At 41.0% G+C, this 15211-nt stretch overlaps 1 protein-coding gene across 3 annotated transcripts in view; it reads right to left on the reverse strand.

The window, feature by feature from the left end:
* Positions 1-15211, reverse strand: part of KCNT1 (potassium sodium-activated channel subfamily T member 1) — a 215864-nt gene that overhangs the window by 18470 nt on the left and 182183 nt on the right. For all 3 annotated transcript variants that reach the window (XM_072632996.1, XM_072632997.1, XM_072632998.1), the window contains 7 exons: positions 11126-11231; positions 8722-8894; positions 4476-4547; positions 3503-3637; positions 2358-2469; positions 1905-2006; positions 476-559 (listed from right to left, as the gene is read on the reverse strand). In XM_072632996.1, the coding sequence (XP_072489097.1) occupies positions 476-559; positions 1905-2006; positions 2358-2469; positions 3503-3637; positions 4476-4547; positions 8722-8894; positions 11126-11231 (784 nt within the window). The remainder of the gene's footprint in view (positions 1-475; positions 560-1904; positions 2007-2357; positions 2470-3502; positions 3638-4475; positions 4548-8721; positions 8895-11125; positions 11232-15211) is intronic.

Raw genomic sequence — 15211 nt, forward strand, 5'->3', positions numbered from 1 at the left:
AGTGTCTATAGGCTTCATCAGACTTCCAAAAAGGTCCAAGTCATAAAAAGGGTCAAGAATCCATGAGCTACAGCTGAAGAGACCTTAGAGGCTATGTTGTCCCATAACCCAACCCCCTCATTTTACAGATGAGACAGAAGTACGCATGATTTGCCCATGGTCATACAGGTAGTAAGTGAAACAGTTGGGATTGGAACCCAGGTTTTTTGACTCCAAATACAATGAATGCTTTTTCCATTGTACTATCATGTTGCTTCTCTGAGAATCAAAGATAATGCCAATGTCAACAGCCTGAGTGACTGGAAGGATGGAAATTACCAGAGATAGAGGCTAAAGTTTGGGAGAAGGGCAGATTTTAGTAGAGGAGGAGACAGTGAGGTTGGTTTTGGACATCTTGAGTTTGAAGTATTGGTCCAGAACCTCTAAGTGGAGTATCCAGAAGGTCACGGGAAATATGAAAGAAGCCATCACTTACGGCACAGAGGTATCCTGATCCTGGGGTTGTGTCAAGACCCAGCAATAATCTTGTAATTGAGATCATGTAGTCCTTCACAAATGACTAGGAGGAGATGAGGAAAGGATAGATAGAAAGCAAAAACAGAGTAAATTGACACAGATAGCTATGCATATGGATACCCTTTCCATCAAACACATGTATCTAGACTGTCATCCATAGGACCTGTCATCCAATAGACTCTTCATATGTGAATACACACACATACACACATGAACATCCATAGGAATGACAACAATCTGACCTTGGCCCCACAAAAGAAGTGAGAAAATGTGCTTCTCCCTTTTTTTTTTTTGCCTAAGTGGGAGTCTTTGCAGGAAGAACATTGGATATACTGTCCAATGCAGCTGATATGTTAGTTAGTTTTTTATACTGCATCCTCCCCTGCCCCTTTTAGCTTTTTTTTTTTTTTTTTGGTCACAATAGATGGCTTATGAGATGGGGTGGGGAAGGATACATTTGAAAATGAAAATATAAAGATATAAAGACAGAAGGTATCAATGACTTTTTTTAAAAGGACATACATAGCACACCCAGAGAATTTCCTCCCACTCAGACAAATCCCACAAGTTATTACATATATTCTTTCCCCTTGCTTTCTCTTTGCTCCTCTATTGACTACCCATGGCTGCCCAGACCTCATGGGGCAGCAGGGTCATGAAGAACTGCCAGCAAGGGGAAGTCCTTCTCTTTTGTCTTTTCTTTAGTCGTTCCTTGATCTGGGACCAGATCCCACAGGATGGCCAGTTGGGAAGAACAACATGGCTGTTCATAGCACTTGGATGATCTGGAATTCACCAACTACAAGCCTTTCAGAGAGATAGAGAACTACCAGCTTTACCATATGCTCTTCCTCTATAGCCTAAAGTCTTCTAAGGCATACCATTAGCCCTGTTGATACGAGTTCCAGACCCCTAGCTGACCTGCCATAAGGAATACTGCCCTTGGGACTTTGAGGTCTTTCTATCTGACCTATCCCTGAATTCTTTTATATCCCCCATTTAGAGTAGGGGCCATCTAGTTTTATCTGTTTGTATCCTCAGTGCTAACGACAGTGCTTGGTACATCAAAAGCACTTAATAAATGCTATTTATTTCATTTCATTTCATTCATTCTTACATTAAGGCCTGTAGGACATCTGTGCACAGAGCCTACATCATCCCTCAAATACACATCAAGAGGCTGTCACATTTGGACACATAGACACTTAGCCCTCACTGAACACACATAGCCCATAAACTGTTATATGTATGGACAGATATACACAGACTTTCTGCACTGTACCCCTTCCTCCCCTCAATTCACACACAACACACAGAATTCCTCTCTCTTTCAGGGGAAACACTTTGAGTCACCCTGCATGAGATCTCTCCAGTGCCGCACAACCCACCTGATAGAGCAAGGTATCCAGCATGCTAATGCTGAAAACTCTGCCTGCTGCAAATGGAAGGCGGAACATGAATGCCAGATTGGAGCCATTCTCTCTTTCCCTCTGCAGGAAAGAACGGAATATAAAGTTTAGGCATCATTGAAAGGGAAAGCACCAGAAATCATAAGGTCACGGTCGTCCAAAATGCCAGAGTTTAATTACACCAAAGGGAAATCTAGGGAAAAGCCCACATAGTTGATGGAAATAATTAAACTGTTCCTTAAACTTCCTACTCCTTTAAGTATCCTCTGAAAGACCTAATTTCTATCTCCTGATAATCCCATCTTGTCTTTTTTTTTAAGTTTCTCCCTGGCTTCCAAGATGAAGGTGACAGCAGTAGGGTATAGAACAGGTTGGGCTCTTCACAAAAGCTTAAGGTTAAAAACCCAGGGGACTGGCGAGCACAAACCCTACCTTTTCCAGTTTGGAAAGAGCCAGTGAGTAGCTGTCTTTGGCTCGGAACTGCATGAACCGCATGTTTGATGGATGGGTCAACTCAGTTATGATACTGAGACTTGGGAATAACCTAGGGAAAAAGAGAGACAAGGAGGGAGGGTAGCTGTTAGGAAGGAGAGTTGTCAAGGTCTGGGGATAAAGGGAAGGTTTTGCCAATATATAGGTGCCCTAGAAAGGAAGGCCCAACCTGTAGGCAGGAGCAAAAACTTAGGCTTATAGAATTTTAGAATCAGAAGGGACTGGAGATCATTTAGTACAATATTCTCATTTTTCAGGTTTTTGAATTAAAGGAGACCAAGAAAAGGAAATTAACTCATCTCATGTTTTGTGTCCCCCTTAAAATGTGGCATGTGAAAATGAAAGTAGGACTCCAGGTTGGACAAGATGGTCTCTGAAGTACTCCCAACTCAACATTCTATAAAATCTTGACATAATCCAGTCAGGGCAAAGGACAACAGAAAGAACATTAGATTCAGAGTCATGGGATCTTGGTATAATTCCTGGCTTTGTTAGGGTGGTGTGATCTTGGGAAAGTCAGTTTTTCCTATTTGTAAATAATGGTGTTGAAACTCAATCAGAGGAATCAAACACATGGTCTACAAGCCAGATATGGCCCACAGTATTCTTGAGTATGGCATGAACAAAATTAAAATATAATTGGGAAACATGTAATATAATAAAATATAATAACACATAGATAATCTTAATATGTGGTTTTTTAAGTTAACATGTGGCCTGCAGGGATCCTTTTGTATGGTTTTGTTGCTCCCATTTTTTCTGAGTTTGACACTACTATATCAGATGATCTCTAAGGTTCCTTCTAGTTGTCTGTCCATTTATCAATGTAGTCTTGGACATTGTAGTCTTCTACCAAATCCCATAAACACAGATGGATTTATCAGATTAGCTACTTGTCATTTTATGTATTTATTTTTAGCCACTTGTCATTTTAGAGGGAACAGAGCACTGCAAGAATGAGATCTTGGCAAGTTTCAGTGGGGGAGAGGAAGATATGATGGCTCTAAACAAGAGAAGGTAGTACTGTGACCACAATATGTTCACTCTGGACGGTGAATAGTGCCCCATCTTCCCCCCATTCTCACCGGAACATGGTCTGCACATTTACGATGGTCTTGGCATCTGCCATATAATCCTCCTCGGCACTCATGGTGCTTTCCTTGTCCACGACTACCAGGTTATCAGCATATATGATACCACACTGTAGCAGGCTATCCAGGCTAAGAGAGGCCAGACATATCACAAAGAGAGAATGTTAAAGAAATGAGGCTAGAGAAGACTGAGACTTTGGTGGGAACTAGGCTGGAATGTATGCAGAGGAGAGATACTGAAGGAACTGGGCTAGATGGAGGCTGAGAAGCTTGAGGGGGCAGGAGTTGTGAAGAAAGCTTGAGAGGATATGGGCCAGACAGGGGCTGATGGGAGAGTTCAGGAGAGGGATCTACCACACACCAACATAATCATACCACAAAACTTGAGAGAAAGCACCTTTCAGACCTCTTTCTCAGAAAATTTTGGAGCCTGGGAATTCAGCCACCATCCCATTTCCTTTCCCATCCATGGGAGATGTTCCCACATAGTTATGGGAAATTTGGATATAATCCACTTTTCCTCCCATGGTTTCTAGGGGCAAGTATGGAGGAGGGAAAGTTTGAGTTGGAATTGCTTCTCTTTTTCTCCAATCTACCACAACTCTTGACATTAGCCCTAATTTGTATCTGATTGACTTCACTATATATAGTGAAGTCAATCAGATGCTAATTAGGGCTAATGATATCTATATCTATATCTATATATCTATATCTATATCTATATCTATATATATATATAGGCAAGGGAATAAAAAGTGGATAATAGGAAATAGAAAGAGGAAAGAGGAGAGGGAAGAAAGGGAAGGCAACTAGGGAGGAGTTTAATCCTGTAATTCTTGGTTATTTCCAAGAGATTCTGATGTGGGACTAGAGAAGGCATAGTGTCTTACTCCCACTCCCCACCATGAGGCCCATTCTCTTTTCTCTATCTTATACAATATAGTTTGACCCTTGACCTGACTCTTACTTGTCAACTGAGCCTTCCATATAGTAGACCATAGGGAAACAGCAGATGGCTTCCAGGAAGTGGTGATCTGGCCTGTGGGGACACCAACACCAAAGGTCAGGAAGGAGATAAACTCAGAGTCTTAAAGCTAAGCCTGGTACAGTTCTCTGGCCCTGGTGCAGCTTCGGTGATTTGGATTTATGAGGAATCAGGGAGAGGAGGAGCCTATGGTAGCCAAGACCTAAGGGAACTGGACTATTCCTTGGACTTTCCCTTCTGTCTTATCCCCAGATATGCCTAGTTTAGACATGAACTTCCATAATTGGCATAATATACCATTATCCCATTGGGTCACTCAGACTTAGCAAATTGTATTCTACGAGTATATGAATTCACCTTTGAAGACTGGGCTAGATCCCTTGGGGAGCAACTATTTTGTTTGGGAAGGAAAGAATAAAAGAAGTATACAGCTGTGGTACTGGTTTTGAATCAGTGTTGTAGAATTTCTGAGTTAAATGAGATTATCTAGCTAAGTAGAGGTCATATAACTCCTTGATTTAAAGGGTAGAGGTGGGGTGAAGTCCCCACTGCTGTTCAAAGCAGTCCATTCTACTTTTGGGCAGTTCTAATATTAGGATGCTTTTCTTTACACAAAGACTGAATCTGCATCTTGGCAATGTGTAGCCCAGGGGTGGGAACCTGTGGCCTCAAGGCCACATGTGGTTCTCTAGGCTTCAAGTAAGGCCCTTTGACTGAATCCAAACTTCACAAAACAAATCCCCTTAATAAAAGGATTTATTCCGTAAAGCTTGGACTCAGTCAAAAGGCTGCACCCAAGGACCTAGAAGTCCACATGTGGCCTTGAGGCTACAGGTTCCTCGCCCCTGGTCTAGGCAGTTTCTAACTTTGCCTTCTGGGACCATATAGAACGAGTTGAATTCCTCTTCCATATACCAGTCCTTCAAACACTCAAAGACCAATGTTGAGTCCTGTCTCAAGTCCTCTCTTCTTCAAGCAAAGCATTCTAATTTCTTTATCTGATTCTTGTATGGTGCAGTCTTTAGTCCCCTCATTGTCCTGGTCATATTCCTCTGAATGGACTCTAGCTTCCTAAAATGTACCACCCAGAACGGAAAACAACACCCAATATGTGGTTAGAACAGCACAGAAGACAGCAGAACACTGCCCTTGTTCTAGACGACAAAACTATGTGGTGCACATCAGGGTTGTTTTTTGTTTTTGTTTTTTCTCCCATCTCATACTATTGACTGATAATGAGTTTGCAGTCCAGCAAAATACTGCCTTTTTTTAAAACAGGAATGGCTCGTTAGTTATACCTTCCTGGTCTTGTACTTATAAAGTTGACTTTTTGAACCTGAGTGTTGGATTTTGCATTTGTCTTTATGGAATTTTATCTAATTAGATTCGCCTTCTTGTTTTGCCTATTGAGATGTTTTTAATATTGATTTTTATCATTCCATACAGTAGCTGTGTCTCTCAGCTTTGTGTCATCATCTACAAAGTTGACAAACCTGCCTTGGATGTCTTCATCTATGCTACTGATGAAAATGTTATGCAGTAAAGCACTAAGGACAGATCCCTGAGGCAGAACACTAGAAACCTCCTTTCTGGTTGACATTGAGCCATTACAGGTTATTTTTGGGGTCCAATCATTCATCCCATTGAGAATCCACCGAACTGGACTCATTTTGCCTTCACCTCTCTGTCATACATAAAATAATAACAGGAGAGAGACTTTGCTGAATATTATTACACGACTTCCACACTTTCTCCTGACCTACTGGTAAAATAACTCTGATGATGAAGGAAATTAGTTTAGCCTATTTTAAAATAAATTTCTTGGTCCCTTTTGTTTTGACATCACAGTAATTTCTGTGCATACCTTCCTTGACCAGGATCCCCCCCTTCCCTGTGAACATTCCATTGTAACAAGGACAAACAGTAAAACCAACTGACCCACAACAACTGCACTGGACAGCATTTGCTTGATGAAGTCCTGCTGGTTCCTAACAATTACTTTCTTATCCTACCAAATGTTCATAAACTCTATTTTAATAACACATTCTAAAATCTGACTAACAATCAAAATCAAAGTCACCTGCTTATAGTTTGTGGACTCTGTCCTCTTCCCTTTTTAAAAAAATTGGGATAACATTTGTCTTTCTGTATCCCTCTCCTATTATCCACAGTTTTCAAAGCTTGGAGGACATCATGGTAAAGTGAAAGGGTGCTAGACTCAGAATGAGGAAAGATCTGGGTCCAAATTTTGTCTCTAAAATTTGCTAGCTATGTTGCTGTCAGCAAGTCACTTTTAACTGCCTGGGTTTCAGTTTCTTCATCTGTAAAATGTGGATAAAAATACCTGGAATACTCACCTCATGAGATTGTTGTGAGGATCAAATAAGATAAGGAAGGAAATAAGCATTTATTAAGCACCTAGTATGTGCCAATCACTGTATAATATTAACTAGTGTGAGATACTTTATAAATATCATCTCATTTATAAATATTATTTTATTTGATCTTCACAACGACCCTGTGGTAGGTGCTATTATTATCTACATTTCATTATTATCCCCAGTTTTACAGTTGTAGTAACTGGGGCAGACAGGTTCCATGACTTGCCCATGGTCACACAGCTAGTAAGTGTTTGAAGCCAGATTTGAACTCGGGTTTTCCTGACTCCAGGCTCAGAGCACTACCTACTGTGTCATCTCTTTGTATATAAAGCATTTAGCAACTCTTCAAGCATGTTATTAACATCAGCTATTCTTTCCATCATCACCACTGACAGTTGTGTGGCCATCACATCCACTATTTATTTCATTGCCTCGGCTCATTCAAGCCTGGGGAGTTGATCTCACCAAGACTTCTCTCAGTAGTCTGTGGGGACAAATGGAAAGGTGAGAGCTAGAAGACATCACATAGCAGAACGGATTCTCACTTGGTTGAATGACTGGACCCCAAAGGAGCCTTGAATGTCCTAGTGTAGGCCAGAAGGGAGGTCTCTAGCGGAGGTCCTGTATCTGTTTTCTTACTATTTCTTTACTTACCATGGGTTTCAGCTGCCCATCAGCTATTTCTATTCTCTCCTCCCCATGGCCAATATCATTCTCTTTGTCAGGAAAAGCAGAAACAAAATACAAAGGTCGAGTAGTTTTGCATTCTCTCCAATGCTGATTATCATTTTCTCACATACTTTGAGACGTCCTTCCCTCTTTGGAACCTCCTTCCTTCTTCCCTACAATGTAGTTTTCTTGAAAAGCCCTTTATTGAGAGGCAGTGTGGTATAGTGGATGGAGAGCTGGCCTCAAAGAAAGGAAGGCCTGGATTCAAGTCTTCCTTCAGGTCACATGGATGACCCCAGGCAAGTCACTTAACCTCTTGAAGCTCTAGGCAGCTCTTAGTCCAAAAGCTGCAGAGAAAGGACTGACCTGTGTTGGCAGAAGTTTTCCACAGCTGAGAGTTTTCTCTATTAATGAGTTCTTAGGTCTAGTCTGTATCCCTGTGGTTCACAACTGCCTCAGCTCATCCTGAGCTCTAGCACTCCTGACCCTCTTAGCACCTTCCCAGTGTTTTATATTTGTCTTCTACAATATCCCTGTTAAACATCTAGACTTTACTTCAACATTTGTATTGACAGGAAATTCACTGTCCCCTAGACAAGCTATTTTTCCATCCTCAAATGAACCAGTTCTAGGCGTATTATATTTGCTCTATTTCCTGGCTATAGAAATGACTCCCTAACTAGTCTATCCAGCTAGAACAAATCTATTCATTAAGGTTGGGAAGGCCTGGAATGACCTGACTCATCTCTCTGGAAACCCAGTCCAGATGAAAGGATGGATAGGGAGAGTCAAGAGTAGTGTATTCATATATGATCCCATTATAACATTTCCAGCAGGTTTTTTTTTCTAGGATTACTGAAGAATGATTAGGATTTCGAAAGTCAAAAGAAAGGGAGAGGAGTTGAATTTAAGTTGTATTGAGGGGATGAGAATGTAGGACATGTCTAGGCAATGAGAGATAATCTTCAATGACAAAATGTATTAATTCTGAGACATGGGTGGGGGCTGAATTCATGGTGCTGGGCCACTCCATTCTACCTAGGGTAGAAAATGATCTTTTAATTGATTAACCCAACTCACTCCTATGTTAGTCAACCCCAGAAAAGCCCAGCCAATATTAGTGGGTCCTTCCTTTTTTGGCTTGTTACACAAAAGGAGCAGCTTGTCAGTGTACTTACTTGTTGTCCAGAAGTAAAACTATTGGATTTAGCTCCTTTCTAGATCTATAATATGCCCGAAGTGGAACAATGAAGTTATACAACCCATTCCCAGCAGTCTCTGCAGAAACTATGATCAATTTGTTCTTAAAGCCATAGGCCTTAGCATCTTCATAACTGTTATGCTTGCAACCCTGGATGGAGATAAGATTCAGAGTAGAGATCCTGTCAGTGTTTCTGTTACAGCTCCTTATGGAAGAAGCACCTAGAGGACAGAGTCAATCAACAGTGTTGGCTACTGTCCTGCATAGAAATAGCACTCTGAAAACTAATATATAGACAGCCAATGTTCTATTTGTAATTTCTGTGGTGATAACTTAGGTGGTAATAGCATCTGGAGAACAGAGTTCCTCAAAGTTTCATTCACTTTTCTATTTTGGAATGCCATTTTATATTCTAAAAAAGAAACAGAGCTAGATCTTTGTCTAGATCATTGCCCATTTTGGGGAAAATGTCAGTCTTTGGACTAGTACTGGCTTCCTAGAAGGATAGAAGATTTTGTGTGTGTGTGTGTATGTGTGTGTGTGTGTGTGTGTGTGTGTGTGTGTGTGTGTGTTACTGTGGACTAGAGACCATTCTATTGGAGGAAATAAAATCTATGGCCTGGTTAATGGCCTTGAGACCATGGGATATGAGAATGAGTTAGTCTGGAGAAGATTCAGAGGTGATGACAGCTGTCATTAAGTAGTTGAAGAATTGTCATGTGGAAGTGGGATTAGCTTTGTTCTCTTTGACTCCAGTGGGAAGAAACAGAAGCAGTGGGTGGAAACTGTAAAGTGGCAAACTGAAGGTTGAAGTCAGGAAAAAACTTTCTACCAATGGGTTGCCTTGAGGGGCAGTGAGTTCTCCCTCCTTGGAGGAACTTGCTTGGAAGTCTTCAAGCAAGGCTGGAAATGTGTCAGGTATATTATGGTGGGGATTCCTTTCATATAGATGATTTTCCATGGCTGGTGAGTCCCTTCATTAGTTGTAAGCTCCTTGAGGGGAGGGACTCTTTTGCCTCATTTTGTATCTCTAGGGCTTAGCACAGTGCCTGGCGCTTAATAATTGTCTGTTGAGTGACTATATGACCTCTGAGGTCCTTTCCAACTTTTGAATTCTGCAATTCCGTATAACAGCAACAATATCAACTCATACATATTCTTTAGCACCTGAAGGTTTACAAAATTCCTTACATACCTTACTTTAGTATTTCTTTTTTTAAAAAAAATTATTTGTTTTCAGCAATCACTTCCATAAGTCTTAAATTTTCTCCCCTTCCTTCCCCAACCCTCACCAAGACAGCATGAAACGTTATGTGGGTTCTACACATACATTCTTATTAAACACATTTTCACCTTAGTCATGTTACATAGAAGAATTAAAATGAATGGGAGAAACTATGAGAAAAACCAAACCAAAACAAAACATAACACAAGAGAAAATATTCAGCTTCATTCTGCATTCCAACTCCATAGTTCTTTCTCTGGATGTGGATGGCATTTTTGCCTCACTTACTTTAATATTTCAAGATCTCTGTTTTCGTTCGTGTGGACATTTCTCCATTGGCACAGATCACAAACCCTCTACAACTTAGTAGATGTGATATCAAACTTTCTGTGGCCAACGTGGGAATGAGCCTCTCTGAACTTAGCGAGATTGGTCCTTGGATGACAGATACCTGTCATTGGGCTCATGCTCAAAATCTCTCAAGTTTAGTTGCACCTGCCAAACTCTGTGCTGCACTGGCATGGCCTCTGAGAGTCCCCTTCCATGCCATAATGAAGCAGTAGGGAAGGTTACATACATTATCTCATGCTCATATACATATGTACTTGGCTTTGGACTGGGTGCCCAAATAATGTACATTGTATGACATCCTGGGAATTCACAACACTTAAGGCAAACTAACAGAGCCCCATTCTGAAGACCTGTCATAGAAGGTATCCTAAATTATGTTCAGAATCCTCCCTGGCTATCGCTTTCATATCAAAGTCAGAGAGTATCACCTGTCAGAATAAAAACACAGTGGGTGCTGACTCCATAGGGTTGGGTAACTAACTGAATGCATGACCCCAGGGAAGAAAGTGATCTTAAATAATGCAAAATGAAAACTGTCTAGCTCAATTATGCCTTTGGCAAAGCCATAAGGCTCTAGCCAATATTAGTGAGTCACATCTTTTAGCTTCTTACATGCAGGCAACAGATTGGGGTTGTATTTACTTACAATCCATCCTTTTGCAGATGGGAGGTAGTTTGGTTTAATTACTTTCTGCTGAGTGACTGGCCGTGGAGAATGCTAAAGACATCAAATAGTGTCAATAGGTGATATTATTAGGTCCTCTTGAGTCTTGGACTGAAGGAATCTTACCTGATGCCCTCTTACCTTATCTAATCTCAGGCAGCAGAAAGGGGCTTTTACAGGGAGCAGATGACACAGAGTAGGAGAGCTTCCAATATATGGTGAGTTGGGAGGGTAACCTTTTACATACCTGGAACAGAGGAAGTTCAGTTTCAGGTATCAAATATATGATCTTCTTGCTATATTACATACTCAGAAGTTGGGTATCGACAATTTATTGAATAACTACATGCCTGGCCAGCCCCATACTGGTTGGTTCCTTCCTACTGTTCCAGTCTTCTTACACACTATTTCCATCCATGAACTCTTTGATTCAGCCATATGGTGCTGCCCACATTATACTCCATTTCCATTCTGTTGCTTTGACCGGTTATATCCTAGATGGCTGCCATGCATCCCCACCATCATCTCCACCTCTTGGAATTTCTGGTGTCCCTCCAGACTTAGTTCAAGCACCATATTCTGCAGTAAATCTTTCCTGATTTCTCCCAATTGTTAATGCATGTCATCTCAAAATTATTTTATATATTTACACATGTACATGTTATTTCTCCCACTAGATTATAAGCTCTCTCAGTCCAGAGCCTGGGCATATTTAGCCCAAGAAACAGGCCTGTTTAATTTTTGTATTATATCCCCAGTGCCCAGCATGGTATCTGTCACATCATAGGCATTTACTGAATGCCTACTGATTGGCTGATTAATATGACATTGTCCCTACTCTCAAGGAGAATTGGTTCTAATAGATTTAGAGATTCTTAGAATTTGTGAGTCAGAAGAAATCTCACAGATCATTTAATGTAGTTTAGAACATGATCTGTAAAGTAGAAGATCCATTGTAAGACTGTGCATTTCAGACAATTAGTTACATAACCTCATAGGCCTCAGTTTCCTCATCTATAAAATTAGAGCGTTAGAGAGAATGGGCTCTATGACTCCTCCCAGCCTTAAGACTCTTATTCTATAAGTGCTACGGAAATTCTGAGAAGGCTAGAGATGATTATGGAGTAGATAGGGAAGGCCTGATTCCTTCTCAAGGAATTGAGTTAGGCCTTGAAAGAGGGGCAGATTTAAAAAAGAGAAGTGGAAAAGATAGGGTATTCCAAGAAGCAAGGTGGGATCTCAAATGGCCTGTGTTTGGTGGGATAGAGACAAGTAGACCTGACTGTAGTGGAGGGGTTATGCTAGAGAGTGGCAGAAGATAAAACTTCCAGGAGCTCATGCCCAGGAACCGAAAGGCAGGGCAAGAACTGAAAAGGACTTGGCTCACCTTGCCATCTAAAGCAAAACTATGGGCCCAAGTAGCCACAAGAGGGCATCCTAACATCATAGTACAGCTTTGGTCCCTGGTAAGAGACAGTGCTGGGAAAATCAAAGGAGTGGGGTTTGTTTTTGGTCTTTTTTGTTTTATTGGATGCTAACTTATGATGCAAAGAGGAAGGGGAGGAAGGAAGCAAAATTCCCCACCTTCCTGGTGTCTGAATCTAGTCAAACAAAACAGAGGAACTCTCCTATTCTTTCTTTGGTTGGAGTTGTCTGGAAGACTAAAGGGAATTGGAAAAGGGATGGAGGGCTGGCAAATCCTTTTGAACCTTTGGAAATTCAGTAGTCCAGTGCAGGAAGGGGCACAGATTTGAGTGAACTCAAGAGATAGCCTTGAAGTCAGGGACCTCATCTCTTCCACAGCACCAATGGGGTGCACGTGAGGTTCAGTGAAGACTGAAGGATTTGAATGGAACACAGAGGAAAATGGATTCTTGTGTATCCATCTATCTAGTTAAACTCCTCCTTCCTTTAGGTTTTAGTTCCCTTCCCACACCTTTCATGAAATTGGCCTTAGTTCCTCAAGCTCACACTGATCTCTCAATTTTCTGAAATCCTACAGTCAAAAAAATACATTGAACTCTACCTGTCCATCCCACTTACTTTTGCTTTTATTATGTTAAGCTCTGTGGCTACCCAGCTGGAAGGTCTTGCCCAAGTCAGTGTCTCTCTTTGGGCCTCAGTTTACTTTTCTGTCAAATGAGAGAATTGAGCTAAATGGTCTTCTTATCTCTATAGCCATAACAGTAGCAATGACTCACATCTTTGTTGTACTTTAAGGCTTATAATATGCTTCCCTCCCAGAAATCTTGCGAAGTTGGCATCACAAGTAATATCATGCCCATTTTAAAGATGGGGAGTGAGGAAATGACTCTGAGGTGTCCTTAGGAGATTTTCTGACTCCAAATTGAGAACTCTTTCTCCTAGGCCAAATTTCTGTGTGGGCAGGAATGACAGCTTCTCTTTTGTCTTTCTAAGGAATGGCATACGGCTGGGCACATATCAGGTATTCCATAAATACTTGTTAATTAAATTAGAATAAATATGGCAAAAGCAAAAGTTAATAGTCTATATATAGCTGCCCAAATAATCTTTATTCAGGCTGGGTCTGGCCATGTCACTTTCCCCCTGGAGAATCTTCAGTGGCTCCCCATCGCCTGTAGGATAAAGCAGAAACTCTTCATTTGGGTATTGAGAGCTCTTCACTGTCTGACTTCAGTCTGCCTTTTCAGACTTATTCCACATCACTATCCTTCCCACACTCTGTGCCAGACAAACACAATATGGGCTGTTCCTCCAGACTCTTCTTCCTGTATCTTTGCACAGGCCTCCTCATACCTGGAAACACTTCCTCCTCACTTTCATCTTTTTAAAAAGCTTAGCTTCCTTTAGGGCTCACAAATATTTTTCACAAATAGAAGTCATAAACATTTTTCAACTATTGACAGAGTTACTTCACCAGCAGGGAAAATGAAGAACAAATTCATGAACACATGTCCCAAGTACAGTTCTGTGATGGAGGCTAGTCATTGTTTGTTTAAGCAGCAGCACCTATGGTGTGACCATGAGTCAATGAAAGTGTGTTTGAATGTCTTACATCTTGCATTTTCCAGCAGGAACGTTGACTCAGCCAACACTTTGCTGACTCTTGTAATCAAAATATAGAGTATTACTTACACTAACAAATGATAACTCTTCATCATAAAGAGAAGTATAAACATGGCCTTCTCTTCTCTCCTCCCCCATGTCATAAATTTGCTAACTCTTCTCCCTCCTGTGAACATTATTTCCTCTGTTATTATAACATCTGTTACTAGCAAAATGAACACGTGTTTGTTTTCCAGCAGAGATACAAATTTAAGAGAGTGAGAAAGCAGTGGATCCTTGTTGCTGTTAAATTGTCTCAGTCATCTTCGATTCTTTTTGACCCCACTTGGAGTATTCTTGACAAAGACAGAGTGGTTTGACATTTCCTTCTCCAGCTTATTTTACAGATGTGGAAACTGAGGCAAACAGTGACTTGCCCAGCCTAGTAAGTATTTGGGGCTGGATTCAAATTCAGATCTTACTGACTCCGGGTTCAGTGCTCTAGCAATGGATCCTAGGGTTAGAAAAATTGGGATTGAATCACGGTTCTGATACTTTCTGCCTGTGTGACCTTGAGGAAAGCAATTCTCCTCTTCTGCCTCAGTTTCCACATCTGTCAAATGAGAAGGATGGACTAGTTAGTCCCTAAGGCCCCTGCCAGTCCTAAATAGTGAGTCATTTCTTCTGCAGCAGTGGGCAAGGGGGCTAGACGTGGAATCAACGGATCTGAATTTGAGTCTTGGCTCTGCTCTTTGCCTTTAACTTGGAGAGTCATTTGGCTTCTTCAGTTACCATTTTTATGTTTAGCATTACGACTAGCATTGGACCCTGAGTCAAATGAGTTCATCAGGATAAGAGTACTTTGAGAAATATGAAACCATATACATATTTAAGAGATTATGATTATTATTTATCTTAAAGGAAGGGGGGAACAGCATAATAGTCACAAAATATTCCTGTCTGGACAACCTAGGAAAACAAGACAGAGCAAGAACCACGTAGTCAAGGTGTAGAACACCTTTTGTGAATACACATGTGGCCCATAATACTCCCCAGTGCATCTGAACCAGATTAAAATGCAAATGGGAAATATTTAACAAAATGAAAATACAATAGAACATGGATGAGATTTATATGTGGTTTTCTAAATCAGTATTTGGTCCACAGGGATCCTTCTGTATGGTTTAGTGGTCCTGTTTC

This window comes from Notamacropus eugenii, chromosome 1 (genome assembly GCF_028372415.1).
Source record: "Notamacropus eugenii isolate mMacEug1 chromosome 1, mMacEug1.pri_v2, whole genome shotgun sequence".
In the NCBI taxonomy this organism is placed as follows: Eukaryota; Metazoa; Chordata; class Mammalia; order Diprotodontia; family Macropodidae; genus Notamacropus; species Notamacropus eugenii.